This window comes from Myodes glareolus, chromosome 27 (assembly GCF_982192425.1).
Source record: "Myodes glareolus chromosome 27, mMyoGla1.1, whole genome shotgun sequence".
Classification (NCBI taxonomy): domain Eukaryota; kingdom Metazoa; phylum Chordata; class Mammalia; order Rodentia; family Cricetidae; genus Myodes; species Myodes glareolus.
Genome location: NC_142052.1, coordinates 1,139,867 through 1,163,547, shown reverse-complemented (window position 1 = coordinate 1,163,547; position 23,681 = coordinate 1,139,867). Strand labels below are relative to the sequence as shown.

Sequence of the window (23,681 nt, the reverse complement as noted above, 5' to 3'; positions counted from 1 at the left end):
CCCACCTGTCTCAGGCGAGGGAAGGGGATCTCTCCTCTGCCCAGACTACCACAAGACAGTTGACTGACTTATGGGGACAGCTCTCCCATGCTCACAACTTCAGGGCTGGCTCTCCCACACTTCTACCAATGGGGTCAGCTCTACTGTGCTGCCCAGGTGAGATGAGGGTCCAATTTCTGGAGGGCAGAAGCTGTTAAGGGGTAGGGTCAGCTCCCTTGCCCACCACAGGTGTCAGAGGCAAGAGGCTAGGAATTCCTTCCCTCCCCCTCACCAGCACGTGACAGATACAAGGGTGTGGTCAGCTCTCCCACATGCAGGGCTCTCATCTGCACTTCTGCCAACAGGGTAAGCCCTACCTACCGTAATGTCCAGGTGAGGGACAGAGCCTGCTTTCAGCTTCTCTGAGAGTTGTAGGTGGTAAGGGGGAGGAGGGTCAGCTCCTTCCTCTTGGCAGGGGGTGAGTAGCAAGGGTAAGGGGGTACCCCACACACACATATTGCCCACACTGTTGCATGACAGATGAATAGATGATGGGCACAGCTTTCCGTTGCTCACAACTTTGGGGCTGCCTCACTGTGTCTGCACCCACAGGGTTGACTTTATTGTGCTGCCTAGGTGTTCAGGTCTTGCTCTGGAGTATTGCAACTGGTTGGGGGCAGGGGCAGCTCCCCACCTGCTGCAGGTGGGAGCTAATTTCAATAAAAAGAAAAATACATTTATTCTTAACAGGCCTAATCATCCAGCATGTCTTAGTATTGGCCTTTTGTTGTTGTTGTTGTTGAAAACCCCACTAAGGGGCACTTTCTCCTCATTCAGGTAGGATAGAATGACTACCTAAAATAAAATAATCACAAGAGGGAAATCCCACATCACCCGTATACAGAGGGGCATCCCACATCAATCAAGCCACCTTATCTGCAGACTCATCTTACCTGGTATCTTAGTTAGGGTTTCTATTGCTGCAACGGAACACTATGACAAGAAAAAAGAAGTTGGGGAGGAAACGGTTAGCTCACACTTCCACATTGCTGTTCCTCAAGGAGGAAATCAGGACAGGAACTCAAACAGGGCAAGAACCTGGAGGCAGGAGCTGACGCAGAGGCCATGGAGGGGGGCTGCTTACTGGCTTGCGTCCCATGGCTTGATCAGCCTGCTTTCTTATAGAACCCAGGACCAGCAACCCAGGGATGGCACCAGCCACCATGGACTGGGCCCTCCTCTACTGATCACTACTTGAGAAAATTCCTTACAGCTGGATCTCACACAGGCATTTCCTCAGCTGAGGCTCTTTCCTCTCCGATGACTCCAGCTTGTGTCAAGTTGCCATGAAGCCAGTCAGTACATCTGGCTCTCAATTTTATCTTGATTTTTTCGGAAGTGCTGAAACACTTGGGCCATCTGATTGCCTCTGCTAGCCCAGGGATTGATTAACTAAGTAGTAGTTCTTGATTTCTAAAATCCTACAAAAACCTGAATGGCTGAGGAGAGAGGGGAGGTCCTTCAGGCATGAGAAGAGCTTAACCGTTAGAATCTTCATATTCCGAAGTGTGATCTAATAATGACCTCGGACATAACTCTAAAAATCAGTTAAACAACAGAATTTAGAAATCCTCTTTTTCTCTACTACCTTGCTCACAAGCAATGACTCATCTGGAAATCCTAAACATTTGGGGCTTGCAAAATCACATCTATGCAATTTCAGAAAAGACTTTCAATTTTGAATAAAATGTCTACTTTGTCATAATCTGGTAATCCTTTTTTAGATTTTTTTCCTATTTTGTCAAATGCTAGATTGTTTCTCTCCTTTAGAATTTTTAAATAAGTCATCTTAGATTTTGTAAAATAGAATTTTACATCGTAGACTCATCTTCTCTCCTTTCTTCCTCACCAAATTCCAGAGAAGAGAAATGGAGCCCTCAAGAGCCTGGGCTTCTAGTGGCAAGGAAAAGATAGCTAAGTCTAGGTCCCAAGGTTGCACTATCCTGTGCTACATCAGACAAGTTCAATGCAAGCATTAGTTCTTCATCTCACTTAGGACGTTAGGAGCATCACACAACCCAACTATTGTTCCGTTTCTTTGTCTTTTATAGTCCCAAGTAGTACGCACTGAACAGAGTGTGAAGCAGGAGTTTCACTACTGACCCTATATGGCAGTAAGAGAGAAGGATTTTCGGTAGTGAGATTTGAGATTTGAGCATTCAGTGTTTCTAATTCTATTCTGTCAACGACAGACTTCTACTAGTCACTTTGCACTTATGAATCATGTTATAATTTCAAAATACCTTTCTATCAATAGCAACTTTGTAGCATGAATCAGGCTTTTTTTTTATTTCCTCCTCCCCAAACAGCTGTCTTGGTCCCACAGAATGATTGAAGAGTTTCACATATGTTTAGCTGTTCAAACTTTTGAAGTCTATCTATATCACTGGTTCTAAACCTATGGGTGGTAACCCTTTGGGGGTCAAATGATATCAGATAGACTACATGATATTTATATATAATATAAATATTATGATATTTATATTATGATCCATAACAGTAGCAAAATCAAGGTTATGGAGTAGCAACAAAATAATCTTATGGTTGAGGATACCATAACAGGAGGAACTCTACTGAAGGGTCGCAGGTTGAGAGCCACTGACCTATACAATGCAAGTCAAAAATTTTGCATAAAGGATGGGATCAGTCTTACCTTTGGAATTCCTGGCAGCAAAGGACAAGATTGGAGTGCTAGTAGCAAGGGAGTCAGAGGCATGCTGGAGAACCTCCTTTCTGAAGGCATAGTCTACAATAATAGCTCATCCCTAGTTCCTACAGCCTTGGAGCACCCTACTTCAGCCTGAAAATCTGCTGTAGTACAAGACACTGTGGAAACAGAAGGTAGTTGACCTGGTCCAGTTCATGTCTTCCTGATTTTAACCTGAAGGAGGAAACAATGAATTCTTGGGGGAGCACAGGCACACTTTAACAGCTTGCTGACTTTGGATTCTTCTTCTCAGTGGTTATTGACAAGAGCAGACACCTCTGAATGCGCCTTCTGGTATAAGGATTCTGAGCACGAACCCAGAGGCAATTCCAAACCTGGACTAAGAATAAGGCTTTCCTTTGGCATGACTCAAATAGAAAAGCTCTTTGACTCACAACCTTTGAGTCTGAGTCACTTGCCAGTCGTTTCTTTGTCCCATGAAGGCAATTTAAGCACCAAGATAAAACCAGGCTCTTTGATTCTCAGCTTTCCCTCCTCAGCAACCTCCAAACTCAACCCCCAGCCCAGGAACAGTAAGTTTTTCTTAAGGCATTGATTTAAAAGAAAGAGCACTTTATATAAGCAAGTTTAGGGATTTGAGGACTTGGAAGAGTTACTAAAAAATACTGTCAATTCTTGCCTTGAAACTCTCTCACCGTGGGACACAGTGCTTGCCAATTGGCCCTATGGATCTCATTACCTTCGTCTTTCCTTATCTTCCTCCTAAATTAAAATGCCGATTTACCAACAGGCATAAGCAATTTCAGAATGAAACCTAATGGAGGTTCTGACCTTCCACTGCCACCAATACACTGCAGATGTGTCCCCTTGACTTAGATCTATGAAGACATAGAGTGTTACTTTGGGCTGGTCTACTTTGAGATTACCATCTTCTCTCCTAAATCGCTTTGGTGTTTTCAAGGCTTTCTGAGTATTTACAGCCACACCTGGTAGTGATTCTGGGTCACCTCAGTCAACAGTCCCCTGATATCTGTTCCATGATGCCCTCGTTTCAAAGTCCTGATCGATCTTGAACTGTATTGTCTCAACTCCATACCTATAGGAGACCTCACTCACGCTTCCAGATTGTTCACAGCCGCAGGAGAAGCCTCTTCATGATCTTGTGAGGCCTTTACCCTAAGCCCTCTCCTTTTCCTGCCTCCACACAAGTGCAAGCCTTCAGGGTATCAGAGGAAGAGCATAAGTAGTCTCTATTACTTAGGCTTTGGGCCCGTCTTCATTGAAGGCCGTTTACGCAGTCCAGACTTCAGGATGAACGTCTAAGGAGGGGGCAGGGGGCATTCTTCCATTTGCGCAAAGAGTTAAGCAAGCATAGGGCTTAAAAGGATTTCTACCAAAACACATTTCTGTTACTGAGCATTCTGGGTTCACAAAAGGAACCAAAACTCAAGCAATGGCAACAGAGACCCTCGTTTTGATCGATAGGACTGTTAAAAATTGCAGTGGCGATGCTGGAGAAAGCAAATAAAACAAGGAAACGGTGCAAGGTTCACACCAGCTACGCCAGACATTACTTGCAGACGATTCAGGGAAGTTAACCTAAAACAACGATCTCCTTAACTGGAACCTTGGGTTGTGGGAGAGGTGGGAATATTTCCACCGCTAAGACACCCATTGCCGTCCTCTGTATCTTTAGCACACACTGGCTGCCAATGAATATTTGTGCAATAAACGGAACACCTGCCAAACTCTCCGATGTTTCCAAACAAACTCTAAAATGCTGTAACAATGACTTCTGTGCACGCAGGCCCCATCTATTGCAAGCTCTGTGGACGAGAAATAGTTTGACTTAAGGTGAAGCGTGGGGCTATCAGTTGGCCATAGTTCGTTTGGTTGCACAGTAGGAAAATGGGAAGCTTCTTAGAAACAGAAGGTCAGCCTCCAGGCTTGACTCCTACATTATTGCGCGACAGGTTTCTACCCAACTTCTCCCACCTCCATCTGTGGATCCCAGGTACCCTAACAGTTAGCCAGAGGCAATTCTGTGGTTTTGACAGGGAAGCCTCTCTAGGGCGCCACGTCCACCTCCCTTTCTCTCCTGCACCTGCCATGCTGCCTCTTTCTTCTCTGACAAGATGCAGAGGTCAAAGCTCTTTCCTGTGTGGTGATGAAAAGCTCCCAGGACCAGCCTCCTGGCCGGCAGCATATCCTCCAGGATCCAGGGAGTGCCTCTAGGATTCCTGTGGGCGCGCTCGCCCCCTTGATTCTCACCACTCCATAGCCGCTACCCTGGCTCCTGACTGACACTTAAGGAGCATCTCAGGGTAGCCACCTTTGCGCCCCGGGGCACCAGCAGCGCCCGCTGGATTGGGAATCAGAGGCGGGAAAGGGAATGGGGGGCGTGAGGGCTTCCTGGCTTCAGCTGCAGCAGCTGCAGCAGCGGGCAGAGGGGTGGAGGGTACTGAGCAGGGCTGGAGTCGGGGCCAGGAGGGAGGGAGAGAAGGCGGCGGGGAGTGTATGTGTGTGTGTGTGTGGGGGGGGGGGGGGTTGAGGCTGTGCCAGGCGAGCCGGAGGGGTGCTCCGCGCTCCCCCGCCCTCCTTCCGGGAGCGAGGATGCAGACTCTAGAACTGGTGCTGCTGGGCTGAGGAGGAGGCAGGGGAGTTGCAACGCGAGTGTGTCTCCTGCGCGCCCAGAGGCGGGGGGAGGCGGAGGACCAGGAGGCGGAGGAGGAGGGGGAGAATGCCTGGAGCTGCCGCCGCCGCCGCCGCGATGCTCCCGGCTCAGGAGGCTGCCAAGCTGTACCACACCAACTATGTGCGGAACTCGCGGGCCATCGGCGTGCTGTGGGCCATCTTCACCATCTGCTTTGCCATCGTCAACGTGGTGTGCTTCATCCAGCCCTACTGGATCGGCGACGGCGTGGACACCCCGCAAGCCGGCTATTTCGGGCTCTTTCACTACTGCATCGGCAACGGCTTCTCCCGGGAGCTGACCTGCAGGGGCAGCTTCACGGACTTCTCCACGCTGCCCTCGGGCGCCTTCAAAGCCGCCTCGTTCTTCATCGGCCTCTCCATGATGCTCATCATCGCCTGCATCGTTTGCTTTACCCTCTTCTTCTTCTGCAACACAGCCACCGTGTACAAGATCTGTGCTTGGATGCAGCTCACCTCCGGTGAGTGCGCGCTCACCTCCGCGGAGGCGGGGGACCCCTGGGTGTCCTAGCTCGGGAGGGGCTGGAGTGGGAGGGACCGCTCCCTGAGCTCTGCAGTCCGGACAACTTAATCCTCTCTCCGGCTGAGGGGTGCGGAAGGAGGAACCCCCGGGTTCCTCAGCCTTGGCACTGGTGCCAGGTCCCCAGGCTTTTCCGAACCTCCGAAGTGCTAGGGACGCCACCCAGAGGGACGCCCTGGAGGCTGAGCCCTTGTTGGGCAGGAGTCCGCTCAGAACTAAAGATGGGATTTGGGGGCGGAGAAGTCGCCGCTTAGAGACACGGTGTGTGTGTGTGTGTGTGTGTGTGTGTGTGTGTGTGTGTGTGACTAGAAAAGACTGGCACAAGCGGGTGAAAAGCGGATTTAGAGATGCTGTAGTCGAAGGATCAAGCCAGTCTGTTTGGTCCTTCCTGGGATTATTTCTGTCTTTGCTTCAGGATGTGTGTGTGAGGGGGGCGTGTAAATTTGTCTTGGGCGACCATAAATATTTTATCATCCATCTGGTGATGAGTAAATTCTAATTTTGCTTAGTCCGCTCCACCCCCCCGCCGCCCCGGGTTTTCTTTAAAATAAAAATGTAGCTTAGAGTGTTCCTTAGCAGTTCTTCAAAGCCACACCCCCAGAGTCTCCTTGTCAGCCAAGGTCCTTCCATCTTATCTCTGAACAGATTGGGAGGTCTTGAGGGAATCGGGATTTCTCAAGAGCTCATTTGGGGGAAGCCCTGTTGGGAAAGTGGATACGGGGAAAGGCGGTTCTTCAGCATGGCAACACTCCCATCCGTACACTGTAGATTGTTGCCAGCTGAGCAATAGGAAGCCCCCGTCCCCCCAGCATCAAAGTTACTTTCGATCAAGAAATAATGATGAGTGCATTTTCTGGTGGCTTCGAAGGGTGCTGAACACAACCTGGTCTTCTGACACCTCCCTTGCTGCCCCTCACTGTACCTGCCTCCTCTTCTGAAATCAGGGTCCTTGAGTTCCTGACACATTGCTGAAGTCCTTTGGATTGGAGGGACCTTGAAGGTCTCTGGCAGTTGAACGTCCTCATTTATGTGTTATTATTGTTTAAGTCACTGAGTGTTAAGATACTGTTTCTTCTATAGTTGAAGTCTCCCGAGAGAGGGGGGGATTTAACCACTGAGTTTATCACAAAGTGTAGAAGGAAATAGTTAAAGGTGCTGGGCCGTGTTAAGGTTGCTGTTATCGTGTGAGACTAGAGCAGAAGCTGGCCTCGGTGTTACTAAGAACTGGGATCACAGGCACTGTGTCTGTTTCTGGAAAGGTTCATAATCTTGTTACTTTCATAGATGAAGTGAAGCAGTGTACGTGAGCCTAACACATATTAGAGTGTTAGTTTTAGCTTTGTCTTGCTTATTTTGCTCTTAGTGTGGAAGTATGTGTGTGGAAAGCAAGTAATGAGCATGCTGTCCTCTTCCTGTATGTAAATGAGCGTATTTACCTTTTGCCCCTCTACCTCCCCCAACATGAAGAAATTTCTTGCTCTGTGTCTTTTTACTTTGTTAATTTTATGGGTGTTTCAGAAGCAGAATAACTGAGATTTTTAATAGACTCACATAGTCTACCTGTTCGTGATACTTTCCTCTGCTTTGACTTCAAAAAGAACAGTGCAAACAGGACGCACGTGTTTTATGAAAAGACTTGACCCTACACTGCTAATTTTAATTCTTCTAAGTTAAATGACCTATTTAGACTCGTGATTCAAATTAGATTATTTTTCAGATCTCGGTAAGGTCTGAGAGTAGTTTGTGGTACTTCTCCAAACAACACATAGTTAAAAGCTTTATTTTGGTGAGGTTTTATATTCTAAAACCATATTTTTAAATAAAAAGAAAGAAAGAAAGCTATCTTTTGAGGGAAACCATCACTTTCAAAGTTAGCATACACTTCATTGTAGCCTTTTCCCTTTTCCCGAAACAGATTACGTAGAACATAATAAAAGCTGGAGCAATGAAACATGATCTTAAGTATGCAGACACTTGTCATAAATGTACTATTTTGATTTCCATTCCATTAAAATGTGATGATAGTGTTTGTACTGCAGTACATATGAGGGAATTTTCTTCATCCGGAGAATTTAGGATCCCTACAAGGTATGTTTTTAAAACCCTCTGAAATCTGTTATTTTACTTCTAGTTTCATTTGTTGATTAACTATATTAATAAAATGATGGATTATGACATGAGATCAATTAAGAATTAAATCAGTTATATCTCCAAATTTTAAAGGAATGAGATCTAAAAGATATTTGTGAGGAATGCTATATTTAACATGGGTTTTAGTTTTTATTAATTTGGGGGTGCAAGAAATGTAACATATAATGAACTAAACATTCTATGAAAGTGATGAACTTCGCATGTCTTCTTTTATAGTGCTCTTTAATGTTCATAAAATTTTCAAGTTTATAATTTAATTACCAAGAATAATCTTAAGGAACATTTTCTAAATATGAAAGGTGATATTTAATATAGTATTTTATTATTGGCTACTCTTTAACCTTAATTTGAAGCTAAAGAACTAACGTGTGTGTGTGTGTGTGTGTGTGTGTGTGTGGTTATCTAATTATTTTTAACACGGTAGCATCGTAAGTCAGGTAAAGTATCAAGTCCTAAGTGAGGTGATACATTAAGATGACGAATGTAGGTTGTTTTGTAACAATATGATATCAAGAATTTTTAATGAGCCTGCAGTCACGTACCCCTTTAACCCCAGTGCACAGGAGGCCGAGGCAAGTGAATCTCTGTAAGTAGGAGGCCAGCCTGGACTACATAGTAAGTTCCAGGACAGTCAGATCTATGAAGAGAAACCCTGTACCTCTGTCTGGGAGGCCAGCCTCCAGCAGCACAGAGCTTTGATAGGAATCCACTATCTGAGGGGTGGTTAGGGAAAAGGTACTCACAAACTCTCTTGATGTGTTCCTTCTTTATTATTTTTATTCTCTCTCTATTTCATGTTGTTTTACAGCTTTTATACCTCAGCAGAATCTTCCAGGCAGTACCAGAGTCAAAACAGTTGCATTCCATTTTTCAAGTGACTGATTGTAGGGAAATCATGTTTTTCCATCTCCCTCACATTATTAAACATTTTATGTATTACAGGTCAAAAACAAAGTATTCTAAGAACCCACATACATTCATACCCAAGCAACTTGTTATAGATTAACCACGTGGCAAGCAAGGTGTTGTTCTCAGATCTTTTACTGGCAGGCTGCATTTTGCAGTTACAAAAAAAGGGCCAATGACTTTATTACTTATCTTGAAAAGTAATCTTATAAGGAATCACAAACCTAAATGTTTATATATGAAAAAGAATCAGTCAGCTCTGCTTTAAATCTTTACGGCACATATACATTCATTAATAGTTTTATATCAGGAGTTTCAGGGCAGAAATGGGTATAAGGAATTAATCACATCACCTTTGGTCATCAACCAAACCTAGCAAGGGCAGTATGTCAGCCAGTAGTAATTGGGCTGCTTTGTTCTTGTTCCCCGACCTTAAAGAGGCCCACATTCAACTCTGTGCCTTTCTAAATTTTTAGATTGACTTCTTGGGAATTTTGCTTCATAGTTATTTAACCGCAACATCTTAGTCTAACTTTGTTATTTTCAAAGCTTTGTTTCAGCTATGATGCACTCTGAGACCCATGAACACATCTCATAGAATTAAGGTTAAAAGAATTTAAACTAGTTGGGCTACTGGGACTCAAATGTTAGTCATTAACTTGAGTTACAAATCCATGCAGCTCATTAGGTGAGACTCACAAACCCTGGCTGTGAAACATATCCTTGTATTTATTTTTATTCATGTGAAGGCTATCATTATTATTATCAAATTAGACAGCACATCTTAGGGAGAGATCATCTTGATAATCCATAGGTAAAAATGCCCTGTAGAATGAAATGGTTCCAAGAGATAAACACACTATATTAGGCAGTGGAGATCTCCCCATGTCCACTCACACATGCTAGACACTAGAGAAAGAGAACCACAGCAAACATGTAAAGGCACACAGAAGCAAAAGACATTCCCGGGTCTGAAGTCCCATGGCCTTGCCTAAACGAGACTGTCCCATCAGAGGAGTCCCTTCTGGTGGGCTGACACCTGGAGCTTCAATTGAAACTCACTTCTCCTCTGGCATGGCCAACGGCAACCCTGTCCCAAAGCTTTAATCCCAGCACTCAGAAGGCAGAGGCAGATGGATCTCTGTAAGTATGAGGCCAGCTTGGACTATATAATGAGTTCCAGGACAGTCATATCTATGAAGAGAGACTCTGTCTCAAAACAAAACAAAACACCAAAAACAAACAAACCAAAAAACCCCAAACAAACAAAATAAAACAAAATGAAGAGGAGGAGGAGAAGGGAGGAAGAGGGAGGAGAAAGAGAAGGAGAACTTTTTAGAAACTAATATGTCACTCTGCCTTTGGGAGTAAACACACACACACACACACACACACACACACACACACACACACACACGGACTATGCCTAGTATAGAGACTGGGGGCATAAAATAATGGACGGGATAAATAATGATGCAAACCTTTCTCATATCTTCAGACAAGAAACTCTTTGAAAAGAAAAGATAAACTTTTTTCCTTTTGTGCTTTCTATAACACAAAGGGAAAATGCATCTGTAATTGTCAGGTGAGATAATGAAGTCAACAGCGAAGGGAACTTGACTACTCAAACACTTCATTCTCTTTCAGTGTCTCTCTGAAGCAATGTTCCAATCTCCGGGATTATATAATGTCCCAATATTCCCAAGGTCCAGGAATAGCCAAACTCTACAGAGATGTTTTGTTTGCTTGATTTACTCTTTGTAGATCTTAAGTTGTTTCTAGAAACTTATGTGGCCAAGGGGATATTTTCTTTTTCATCAGCTGAGATGTGGTAGAATTTAAGGCATTGTCTCTGCTCTAGACTTCTTGGCGGAAGACAGCTAACAAGAAAGTGTTCACTTTTATCTGTGGAATGGAGGGGATCTTACACAGATTAGGTTTCTTATTCAGGAGGTAATAGAACAGAAGTGGATTTCATTTCCCCAGCCCATCCTCGGCTCCTGAGTGTGCCAGGAGGGAGCGGCACCACAGAGGCAAGGCTATATAGTGAGGGCAAAGTGCTGGTTTGCTTGCTCAGTGTCTCCCAGCATCTTTGTCTTAGTTTCCTCAAAAGTATTTTTAGCCAGCTAACTTTCTTCATTTACTTAGAGTCACCAAAGGTCATGGCTATGGCTCTAAGTCTTTTATGCAGAACCTTTGCTGTGTTAAGTCATCCTCTCTCATGACACCCTGGTCTTTTCCATGAGCATTTGATACTACAGATTCCTCATGTGTTTCTTAAAGGTCTGTTGTCCCCAAAACTCTGAAAGTTGGACCTCACTTTTTTCTTTTTATGGTAAAGAGGTCAAGAACATGCATGTATGTTGGGGTTAAAAGTTCAGTACTGGGGCTTAATTTGTGAGCCCAGAAACTGCTTTCTATGCCTGAGTTGTTAACCAGCAAATGGTTGTAATTACTTTGGGACATTTGTGCAGTGAAATGAACTAATATGTATATCGGTATCTGGCTCATGGTAAAACAAAATGAAACCCAATCAACACTATGTGACCATTAGGAATGATTGTTGTCATCTTACCAAGGTGCATAGTAGTATTATATAAATGGCACATACTATATATTCAATAAAGTTCTGATGAGTTAATTAGTGAAGAGAAAAATGATTATCATATTGAAGAAATATGGAAGGAGTATTAGATTTCTCATGTCCTGCTATGAGAAGGAAATAGCCATGAGAGTCATGACATTCATCTTTGCAGCCTCAACAGCAGCTTCCCTGAAGAAACACTTTCCTGTTCTTTGATGGCTATGGTTGTGACATGGTGGCTTGTTTCGTGAGGAGATTTTTCCGAATGGAGGGTTCTCTGATGTTCAAGTAATGATCTTTATTATAACACCAAGAAACAATCAATCATATCTCAGTCTTCAACAGATTTTTTTCTATTACCATTTAGTCTCTCACAAAGAAAAGACATCAATAAGAACAACACCAACAAATAATGTTATTCAGAATGGTGCTTTGATGTGAGAATCACGAGTTTGGGCTGTCTTTGAAGAGTGGAACCTGTTCCAGGTTTTATTTTATTTTTTAAATTTATTTTTTTTAGTGAACTCCAGGGACATTCAGTACCAGAACAGAGGGTGTTTTCCAGGATTTGGGGTTTCTTCATCCAGGGCACTGGTGCAGATTTATTCACACTGGCTCCCAGAGAGCTTCCAGTGAGAGCTCAGAAGTGGTGTGTGCAGGGCTGGGAAGAGGCAGCTCCCAAGAGGGAACAAGCTTGGCGCTTACTCAAGTGCAAACTCGGTGTTCAGGACAATCAAAAGACCTTGCTTTTTAGGGAGAAAGTCCTTACGTCAAGGAGAAGACAAGCTATCCTACACTATGTCAGGAAATACTTCGAGGGGAAGCTAATCCACCCTTCACCCAGTGTCTGAACTACTCCTCAACAAGCATCTTTCCCCACAGACCATTGAAAATGTTCCTGCAGGTGCAGAGGGAAGGGTGTGTGGGGGGTAGTGAAGGGTGTTTTCATTTCCTACCAACATTGTACATAATGAGTACACACAATTTTATCTGTCAATTTAAAAAATTAATACACTTTCAAAGATCTTTCTGTTCACCACTCCAAACAGGCAAGGAAATTATTTGAAATAATTTTAGAAACTGTTTCTTTTTTCTTATATGTAGTATGACAAGGAAAGTGACAATTGAAGTGATGTTGTAAAATATATTAATGTAAATGTCAAAACAAACAATTTTTCTAACAGCAGGGTTTTAAGTGAAGATCTGAGAAACCTAACAGGACCCACATAAACTGTATGACAGACATCCTGTTATGAGTTCCACGCTCCTGGCACAAAACTGCATATTAGTTTTTTCAAAATAAAAAGTCAGCAATCTGTTTATTTATTCATAAATAATTAATAAGTATACTGAAAGCCTAACTAGAGTGTAGAGTAATAGAAGCTTCCTGTTAAAACTCCTATCTAGCAGTTGCTGCTTTGGCATGCTGCTACGACCCAGGAAAGTTCAGATAGCCAGTTCAACACTTATACTGTACCTACCTCAGAAATCTTTCAAAGTAAACAAACTTGTAAATGAAAAACAAACACAAAACCTATGGCTGGGATGGTGGTACATGACTCAGACCACTTCTTAGTGTGTATGGAGAAAAATAAGTGTGTGGAGAGAAAACTTGGAACACTTTGGCATGAAGCAAAGAACACTCCAGGAGAATTCCAATGTGAGGGATTAATGGTATGATAATTAGAGCACTTTTAAAGTATAATTTCCATAATCTAGTTGAACTTTGGGGGGCAGCACCATCTTTAATTAATGTGAGTTTTCCTTATCATAATGAGTCAACGAGAATTTTTATTTGACATGGGGAAAGACAGAAAGGCTGACCTTTACTTTTAATAATAACAGGCAAGATATTAATGCTGACAGAAAGAGACTGCTTCAGATACAAATCGTAGATAAACTATTTAATGACTTAAAGACAGCGCTGTTATGAAAGTCACTGGAGCATCTAGAAGCTCAGTAAGAACAGCCCTCAGCATCCTGGACATTCATAGAAGTAACACCATAATTAAACACAATTTGTCATCATCACCGTGGCTCTGTTCTGTGACGTGCCAATGGCCCAGCATTCTGACCATTAAAAGTTTTGATCACCCTAGATGTCATCTTGATCATCTTTCTCATCCTTCCTGCTAAGATAAGATAAGAAAATGAGTGACTTACAAGAGGAAGGGCTTTATATTTATTCCATCAGAGACACAAACTCTGACCTCTGCCTAGAAGACTAAAGAAGGCAGACATTTCTTTTTTAAGATTGTGTGTGTGTGTGTGTGTGTGTGTGTGTGTGTGTGTGTGTGCACGTGCGCGTGCACAGCTCACATGCACGATCAAACCTTTGGAGGAGAAGGTATCAGACATCCTGGAGCTGGAGGTGCAGGTGATGGTGAGCTGTCTGACATGGGGACCAAAAGTTGAACTTAAGTTAACTGGAAGAGCGGCAATTGTTCTTAACCACCAAGTCATCTCTCTGGCATGAGAGGGCACACTTTTCTGAAATAGATTTGCTTGTATGGAATTGGCCATGATTAATTTTGGCATCTTTCTTAGCCTAATGAAATCAAGATCTGTAATAGCAGTGAGGCTGCCTATGTATGTGTACAAAAGGAAGAAAGATACTGAAGATTAGTCTGAGTGAAGTTAGTTTCCCAACTATATATAATTTTGAGATTATGATTTATCAATGAATGGGCTAGTGGAGGAGTAAGTAAAGGTAATAAAAATAGAAATTAGCAACAAATAGTTATATATTTGAAAAGTGCCCTTAACTCAGAAGTGGGCATGCAGAATTTAACTAGTCAAGAGAATTCTTCACATTATGTGCCCTATTAGAAAACAATATCTGAGAGAGTAATTGAAAGAGTCCTCAGTTTTATCTAAACCACAGTATGTGTCAAGGACTCTCAATTTAAAGGTGTTTTGCAAATAGTCTGGGTGTAGGAAGGATGTTCTGCATGGTTCTTAGTTGCTTTCAAAGAAAACCAAGATGGGGAGCTAAAAAAACTGAGATAGGAAATGTGTGTTACATTGACAGGAGATCCAATATTCAACAAATAGGAAAATTGATCAAGCTGTGGTGAACGATAGGGACATAGACAAGGGAAACCAAAGATTAGTGAACTGTCAGCAAAGCAGGGAGGACGAGGCTTGAGATCGAATGGCCTATGGAATGGGATCTAAGAACATCAGAGGCCTATTAGGTTTGTCATCTCAATGACTCAAAAAGACCTTGCACAGAATAGAAATTGTAAACGTACAATACAGAGCTGTGTGCAAGCGCTCCTTAACAAGACATGTGGCTTTGCCCCGTGTATAGGGAGCTGTGATAAACCGGAAGATCAAGCTGTCCAAGAGCAGAGACGATCAGACTTCTTGTGTGGTGATGGAGATGTTGAATATCAAAGCAAGCCAATATAAGAAAGGAAAACTTCACTATGGGATATAACAAGGTGTTCTTATATAATCCTACCTTATAAAGTCTAGGGAGAGAATTGAAAGGTTAAATTGATTTCTGTAATGTCTCCAAAGGGGAAGGGGAGCTCAGAGAATATTCAGATGAGGGTATTTATAATACATTACAGAATACGTACAGCTATACTTGATTGATTTAATTAATACAAGATTATTAATCACTGGTGATATTGTGAGCCTATGCTTTTATTAACTTAGTTTTAACAAGTTGACTAAACTTTTCAACCAGTTATATTGCAAAACCCTTCACAGAGAAAGGAATTCTGTACTTACTGTTTTATAAGCCATAGATAGTGACCATTGGATGTTTATAACATCTGTTTAATAGATTAGTGGTCAATGCTGACACTGGATTAAAATAGAATAAAAATTGTAGATAATAAGGGTCTTATAAAATGTATTTAAAATATTTACATGAGTACACATATATGTTTGCACTAGGCTGTACTGTGAAATGTAATCCTCAGCAAGCCTGAAAGACACTTCCAGGCACTTAGCCCATCTAAATATGTCTTCATTTTCTTGGCTTTATTTTTCTTAGGCTTACACAACTGTATAAGATCTCATAAGATTATAGAATATTTCAAAGTGTTATAGACATGAAAAACATATTACCTGCTGTTCATGTTTTGCTGTGCTTTTACCAAGAAATCAAATACTAGGAAAACTTCAAATGTAGGATGAAATTAAAGCAGAACAAAACCAGGGAGTAACCTTAGCCAGGCGGATAAGAAACAGAGCCGGGGCTTCACAATCTAAGAGACCGAACAGAAACATTTATCTTTTGTGCTCTCAGGACTATTGAACTGCTGCCCATGAGACACCAGACACTGAAAGAACCCTACAGTAGGCTTTGGGAAGCTTAGCTGTCCACGCTATTCTGACGTTAGTGCTATGGATGAAGAGCTCAAAACTGGAGGCGTCTTTAGTAATCACAGAATTTAGTGTGCAGAAACAATTGCAATTACAGTGCCCCACCTAGCAGGTGACAATTATGTCACATGTGTGACTAATCTATCCTGTTCTTATGATTAAGAAGGAAAAGAGTGGATACATTATACAGCATTGTAAAAACCATTGTGGTTCCTGGACTGAGTTCTGCACATTGCTAACAAAGCACATTGAGTTAGGAGTTTAACTTAGTGTTAACAGGTGTAGTCATTGCCCTTTTATTTGTCTGGAGTAACAACTCAAAGAAGGAGGAATGCATTTTGGAGATAATTGTTAACTATTTTGTAACTTTGACTGCAGAATCTTGAAAAGGGAAGCTGGGTTTAAACATTGTGGGGAGCATTTTTTTTAAACTGTTCAAGACTCAAGCACTGAGGTTCTCATATGAAGCTTTTCCAACTGATAAATACTTTTCACCATTATCAAGTCAAAATCGAATGCTTCAGTCTCTAATGACATCATTTAGTGAAAATATTTTAGAAGTAGAAAGTTTTTTGTTCTGTGCTATTTTTAATATAGTTATGATATATGGAAAACTGGGTTTTCATTATTGTGTCTTATTTTTTCTAAGCAAAGAAGAAAATATGGTCGAATAAAGATCCAGTAATTTATAAACATGTTAATTCCTTGTATTTATTTTGCTTTATAAAGAAGGCTAGTTTTTTTATTGATGTCTCTATTTTAGTTTTAACCATCAGGTTATTGTGAAGTGAGTATGTAAGTTTGCTATGACTACGTGTCTGCCTGTGATCCAAAGGACGGATGAACAACGGGAAAGTGAACACTCTGTGCCTTACATAATGTTGAGATCCCTTGTGTGGGGACTGTCCAGTGCTGTTGTTGACAAGAGAGTTGACCAAATAAGCCTGCTCCATCAGATTTGACTTCTGGGGATGCCAGCAAGCACGGTTGAGGTGTTTTCCCTGTCCTTTCTAACTTACAGTGAGAAGAGCTTACACAGGAGACGGGCCAGCGTCCACCCAGCCCTAAGGTACAGGACCCAGGACCCCTCTACTGACCACAGCATGGTCTCTAGGGGGAGCTCCAGGCCTGTCATCTCCTGTGTTTCAGAACATTCACAGGGTCATACGCCAGACACACTTTCTGTTTGAAGTTATTCTCAAGATAACACTTGGGAGGATGGAGAGCGCAGAAAAACACGCGAAAGTTGAGAAAGAAAAGGAAAGAATTAATCAGATTATGTGCAGTGATAGAGGAAGTTACTTTCCCTGAATACATCCCCTTAGATATTCTTTTGGTTCCTTACTTTGGTGTTAAAATTCAGAGAAACTAGTTTCTATGGAGTATTAGAACTTTGAATAAAGTGTTGTGACTTCCTGTTGACTGTCTTTTTTAAAGGTATGATTGGCAAAACCTTCCCCCTTCAGGACATTTGGCAAGTCACTGAGTTAATGAATTCAGAACTACAATGCTCTAACCAGCCATTTGTGTAAGTGGCCATAAGCTGGGCACTATGTTTGGATCTCTGCAGTAACCTTGACAGTGTTTTGCAAACTTACAGATTAGAGGTAGAAATTCCATTTCTTAAGAAAAATTCAAGATTTTCAAATTAAAAATAAATATTTTTGGTAACACAGACCATGGGTCTTAGTCACAGGCAAAAAGGAAAAAAGATGCTTGCTTCACACTTCCAAAATGAAACACTAATCATCTGATTTAACTACTGCATTTATCTACTTATTTCAGCTTAATTTCTTAAGCAAGAGAAAAATAAATGAGTTCTGCTTTCTTCTCTGCTTGCTTCTCAGAGAAAGCATAAATTCCATCTCGTTTTCCCTTCCCCAATGCAGTTCCTGAACATTATCTGGTTCCTATTTTATCTCTTTGAAAACCTGGACAGACAATTCTTTAGATGAAACCACCAAAAAGCACTCTTTCTGCACAATGCCAGGCCTTTCTTTTCTATCTTCCACTGGGGAAGTTCTTCTTGATCCTCTTCAGAATCCCCCTCATTAGCCCTTGATGTCCTACCATCATCCCAGGGCCCACCAGAGCATCTACACCTGAACACACCAAACTGAAAATCTGAAACCGCATGGATGTTTCAGCTGTGCATAGCACACCAGCCCAGCAGTGGGAAACTTACTTTGTAGGGGAGAGGGACAGAATTTAATGTGTAGAATACAGGGAGGACCTCTGCAGTCAATGGAAGTCCTTGACAAGGACAGCTTTTCCTTGTCTATTAAATAATGGAGTTTTTAAAATAAAGCATCTCTAAAAAAAAACCAGCCTATAGATTACAAAGACCCCTCAGTGCTGAAACTTTAATTGCAATAGATTTATTGAGAACACCGAATGAGATTAAAATGCAGTTCTTTATCTCTAAGTCTTGTGCTAACATGAACAATTACTACATTGGGTATTTATTCCCCAAATATTGCCCATGTTTGCTGTAGAAATATGACTTTTAGGAAATCAAACTTGGACTTAACATCACGAGAGGGTCTTAAGTTTTCTTTTGTAGATATGTTATTTAGCTTACCCATCATTTTTGCTTTAGTTAGCATTTAATAAAATAATTGTTTCAGTTCATCTGCAAACACATTACAAAAAATGTGCTATACATTTGTGTATAAGTGCCCATGTGGATGCCTTTGCACACACATGCACACTCATGTTTACTCTTGCTTGGTTCTCTGTGTGTGTTTGTGTTAGTGTGTGGTTTTTGTTGGGCATCTTATTTAGGGCTTCACATATGCTGGGAAGGGCTCTGCCTCTAAGCTGTATTATACTAGGGCTTTTATGTGTATGTTTTTGTTGTTTGTTGTTGTTGACTTTGTGTGTAGAATGGTGGTGGTGGGAATTGTAGTTCTTAACCCACACGTATTAGGCCAGTGCTCTACCACTGAGCTATGCTGCCAGCTTGTATGTGTATGGAACAACAAAGTGATCATTTTTCTACCTGCTAATCACTGTCTACTTTCTCCAATTTTGTGCCGTTAAAACTCTAAGATGTCATTTTATCACTAATACACTTGCTCATAAAAATTTTTGAATTGTATCTGTTTTTAAGGGAAATTATTTTAATATTGTTACCAATCACTATTTTTTAGATTAAAGAACTTCTTTTATATTTCTTTGTTGAACAGAAATTGTGTATGTTGAATTTTAATGAATATATTTTCTGCTTTTATTGAGATGATTATGTTTCTTTATTTAATATGTTCTGATGAGATGAGTCAAAAGGTTTTCTGTTGGAGGAGGCGCTTTCGAGACAAGGTTTCATTGTGGCTTTGGAGCCTGTCCTGGAACTAGCTCTTGTAGACCAGGCTGGCCTTGAACTCACAGAGATCCACCTGCCTCTGCCTCCACTGAGTGCTGGGATGAAAGGCATGTACTACCACTGCCCAGCTGACACTAGGTTTTCTAATGTTGAAGCAATCATAGCTTTAAAAATCAAGTTCACTTCACTGTAAGAAATTCAGTTGCTAATGACCAACTATTTTTAAAGTGTCTCCCCACGTAAAGTTGCTCTTTCTCTGTGTTGTCAGAACATCTTTATTTAGTATGAATGTCAAGGTTATACAAGACTCACGGCTAAGGACTCTTTCTCTTCCTTCTTTGAAGGGACTTGTGTGTGACCAGAGCGATCTGCCCTTCAGTGTTTGAATAGAGGTTTCCTGAAGCTGTTTCGGCCGCTGTTTCTTTGGTGTGAGGTTTCCAACCACTGCTCACATTTTCTCCTGTGGTTACAGAATCATTCAGACTTTTAAATTTTCATCTTATACAGATATATGTTTGTAAAATGTATGGATTTGTTTATAAAGCTTTCACAGTCTAATCACCAGAAAGCCTGGGATGGTTGTGTCTGGATTGCGTTTACCTCACTTTGTGCCGAGACTTGTTTGGTTTCTCTCCTCGACACAATCAGCTTCCACTTTCTTCTTCATTGCATTCTCTTTTAGGACAATAGTTTTTGCTTTGGATTTTTCTTTTCTTTTTCTGAATTTCCTTTGGATTTTGCCTCTGGTACCTTTTATGACTTCTTAATCTTGTTATTAAAACGATTAACTGTATAGTTCCTTCAATTTTTTATTAGAGGAATTAAAAAAAAAAAACTCAGCTGCTCACCAGCTGTAGTATTTTGGAAGAGACCATCGTAGAAATGTCAAGGGGCAGGGATTACACCCATGATGTCTCATGAGCTTGACTACCTGAACAGAACCTGAGCAAGGATGACACCAACAGGCTTGTTAATATGAACGGGAAATCTCACAGGGCTCCAGCCCTAGATGAAGCACTGCAGGCCAACTAAGTAATGAAGAGAGCAGGAGAAAATAGTCTTTTGAAAAGAAGAACCCTCCAGTTGATTGTCCAATATCAAATGGTCGACCCTGAAGACACATACATATGAGTAAGTTTATACAGACTAAAATAATAGAAATTGAGGAAAAGAGGTCAAGAATTTGAGTACTTGTGAGGGGTTGAGGGGTCCAGGGGAAAATGATGTGATTATATTATAATCTCAAAATATAATTTAAAATTAAGCTCCCATGTGTATGGGTGTTTTGTCTGGATGTATGTCTATGCACCATGTACGTACCTGGTTCCCACTGAAGTGAGCAGAGGAAGTCAGATCCACTAGAACTGGAGTTACAGATGGGTGTGATCTGCCATGTGGATGCTGGGAATTGGACCCAGATCCTCTGGATGAGCAGAGTGCTTTAAGCTGCTGAGTCATCTCTCCAGTCCCTAAGCATTGTGATTAGGAATTACATAAAGTCATTTCAAGCAGAACATAAAGTAAAAATGATATTTATAAAACCATTTATAAATGCATTAATGCCATTATTTAGATAAATTAGACGCGATTACTATTAAATATGTGCTCACCATATTTAACACTGAGTATATTCTGTTCTTATGTCATGCAGAGTAAATGCAATGCAAATTTTTACAGAGTTGTACATGAGTGCTCCCAAATATCATTCCATTTATGTGCTTCTTGTTGTAATATGATTTTCTATAAGAAAAAGATGTGACAAACTGTTGACCATTAATAATCATTTATTAAGTTAATGTTAGCTTTAATGCTCAATTACCTCTCTAGATTTAAAAACATTTTCCATTTCCCCTCTTATTCCTCATAATTTATCACATGAAAAAATAAAATTTAAATTTTTTTTAACCTAGAAGCCTCTGATATTCTGTTTGACAGAAATTTGGGGCAATCATCTCGCCAAAGTGCTTCCCAAAATACAAGTCCTGTGGCTTCTTGCACTTAGGGGAGTACTATGTCTGCAAAAACTCTAAACAATGAGGCACAGCTCCCTGTTTGTGCCATTGCTGAAAGCAGAAAGAATGGGAGACACGGGATGACATGCACAAAATAATTATAATATATGACGTCACTAGTCAGAGCCACAGGCTCCCATGGCCAATCAGCACCACCCTCTTCTAAGATAAACTTTATTTTCAGTGTCATATGGGTGGGATGTAACAAATTTCTTAATTTATCACAAAAAAATATCAAATGAAATCAGAGAAAAACCACATCTGGGTTATCCGTCCTTCCTTCCTTCCTTCCTTCCTTCCTTCCTTCCTTCCTTCCTTCCTTCCTTCCTTCCTTCCCTCCCTCCCTCCTTCCTTCCTTCCCTCCCTCCTTCCTTCTTTCCTTCATCTATTTTCCCTGTTTGATGCATATGTGTTATTAGAGAAGGTGGGAGGATTAAAACACTACCTGATCTTTATGGTCTCTTTTTTTCTCCTATTGTAAAGAATTTGATTTTACTGAGAGAAATGTGGAGGCAGCCATCCATGTCTGAGTGAGTAAGCTCTAATACCACAGCATCTGGGCTGTGTGGTGGTTGTAGCTTCGCTTGCAAACTCATTGTAACTTTGGGCCACTTTCTTTGTCTGTCTCCGCCTCAAATGAAGATAAAAGTAGCGTCCATCCTGTGATTGTCGCACATAAACTAGGGAAATGTCAACCGTCCTTATCACCGCCACTATTACTGGCATTTTCACCATCATCCCAGGAAGGCAGTCCCAGAAGAGTGTGATGCACAAAGTATCCTCTAGTTTGGTGTTCCACAAACTCCAGGTGACCCCAGGATTGTCTTTCATTTTTATCTTTTCTTTTATTTTAAGATTTGTTTATTTATTATGTATATAGTATTCTGTCTACACATATGCCTGCAGGACAGAAGAGGGCACGAGATCTCATTACAGGTGATTGTGAGCCACCATGTGGTTGCTGGGAATTGAACTCAGGACCTTTGGAAGAGCAGTCAGTGCTCTTAACCTCTGAGTCCTTTTATTTTTATCTTGAAAAGAAAATCTTTTTTCTCAATCTTGTGTTCACTCTGGATTTATTCCCTTAATGACTGTGTTATAATACTTTTAAAAATTGCTGAGGCCATTGTATTCCATTCTAGCCATTTTGGGGGGTTTGACGGTGATAGTAGAAGACAGGAGGTGTGACTATCCGCGGGGTAGCTCCCCTCTTTGTCTTCTTTGGGAGTTGGGGTCCATAACCACTGGGGCTCAGACAGGAAGTGCAGTCGTCAGCAGCGGCAGTTCCTCGTGACTTTTACATCGCGGCTTCTCAAGAAGGGGATTTTGTGCCCGTTGAACAGGCCATTGTAACATTTGACAGCCAAGAATGCTTGTTTTTCAAAGTTTGCCTTACCTTCCCAAGTATGGAACATGCTACAGTTCAAAGCTCGTTCCAAAAACCTCTGCTTAGAGAAAAGGGCAACATAGTGGACTATTCTACAAACTCTGCAACAGGTCTTAACATGTTTGGAGGAGGTAAACTCTGAGAAAGTAAGTCCTGTTTTCTTATTGCACCGTGTGTGTGTGTGTGTGTGTGTGTGTGTGTGTGTGTAGGGGGCACAGGTGTGCCACAGCACACATGTCAGAATGAGGACCACTTGCAGGAGTTGGCTCATTGCTTCTACCATGTGGGTCCCAGGGGTCAAACTTGACTTGGCAACAAACGCCTTGACCCTGATCCTGCAGGCTCCACAGCCCTATTTTCTTATTTAATGTTTCTAAGCAGACTCAATTATGTCTTAACATTTTGTGTGCATGAATATGGAATGCTGTGTATGCTAAATGAACCATCTGAATCAGAAAAAAAAAGAACTGGGAATAGGTATTTGTGTTAAAATCTGATACGGTGTGTAGGTTTGACCTTAATACAGAAAACCATTATAGAACCAAGTAAGCATTAATACATTTGAGCATACACCTTGTCTCTGGATAGATTATTTTCCGAAGGAGATTCTTTGCTTAGCGTTCAGGCCAACAACCATCAAATTCGAGAGCTAAGAAGTGCAGGACGATCTAGAGGACAAGAGTAAAGGACAAAAAAGGGCAGAGAGCGTACGGTCTAAGGCACGCAGCAGATGCGACGATCATGTGACAGAAGCGGCAGTGCCATTGAGCAGTCCCTCTGTCCCTGCTGCATTTGCAGACATTTATGTAATGGCTGTGGGAGAAGGGCTGATCAAGTACAGTGTAGCCAGGAGCACCTTGCACTCACCGACCCCCTCTTCTTCCTTTGGTCTTCCTCTTCCTCCTCCTGCTGCCATTTTTCCTTCTCTTCCCCATTCCCCCTTCTCTTCATCTCCCTCTTTTTCCTCTTGCTTTCTCCTCTTAATATGCTTTGAAGTTCAAGTTTTCAGAAGACAAACTACAACAAAACTCAAAGGCAA

At 41.7% G+C, this 23,681-nt stretch overlaps 1 protein-coding gene across 3 annotated transcripts in view; it reads left to right on the top strand.

Moving 5' to 3' along the window:
• Positions 1–5,407: 5,407 nt before the first annotated feature.
• The window catches only part of Lhfpl3 (LHFPL tetraspan subfamily member 3), a 454,907-nt gene continuing 436,633 nt past the window's right edge, over positions 5,408–23,681 (top strand). The window contains exon 1 of one of the 3 annotated variants that reach the window (XM_085684039.2): positions 5,408–5,880. In XM_085684039.2, coding sequence (XP_085540165.1) covers positions 5,448–5,880 — 433 coding nt within the window. In that variant the 5' untranslated portion in view covers positions 5,408–5,447. The remainder of the gene's footprint in view (positions 5,881–23,681) is intronic. The other 2 variants (XM_085684038.2, XM_048433506.3) reach the window with 2 other exon arrangements.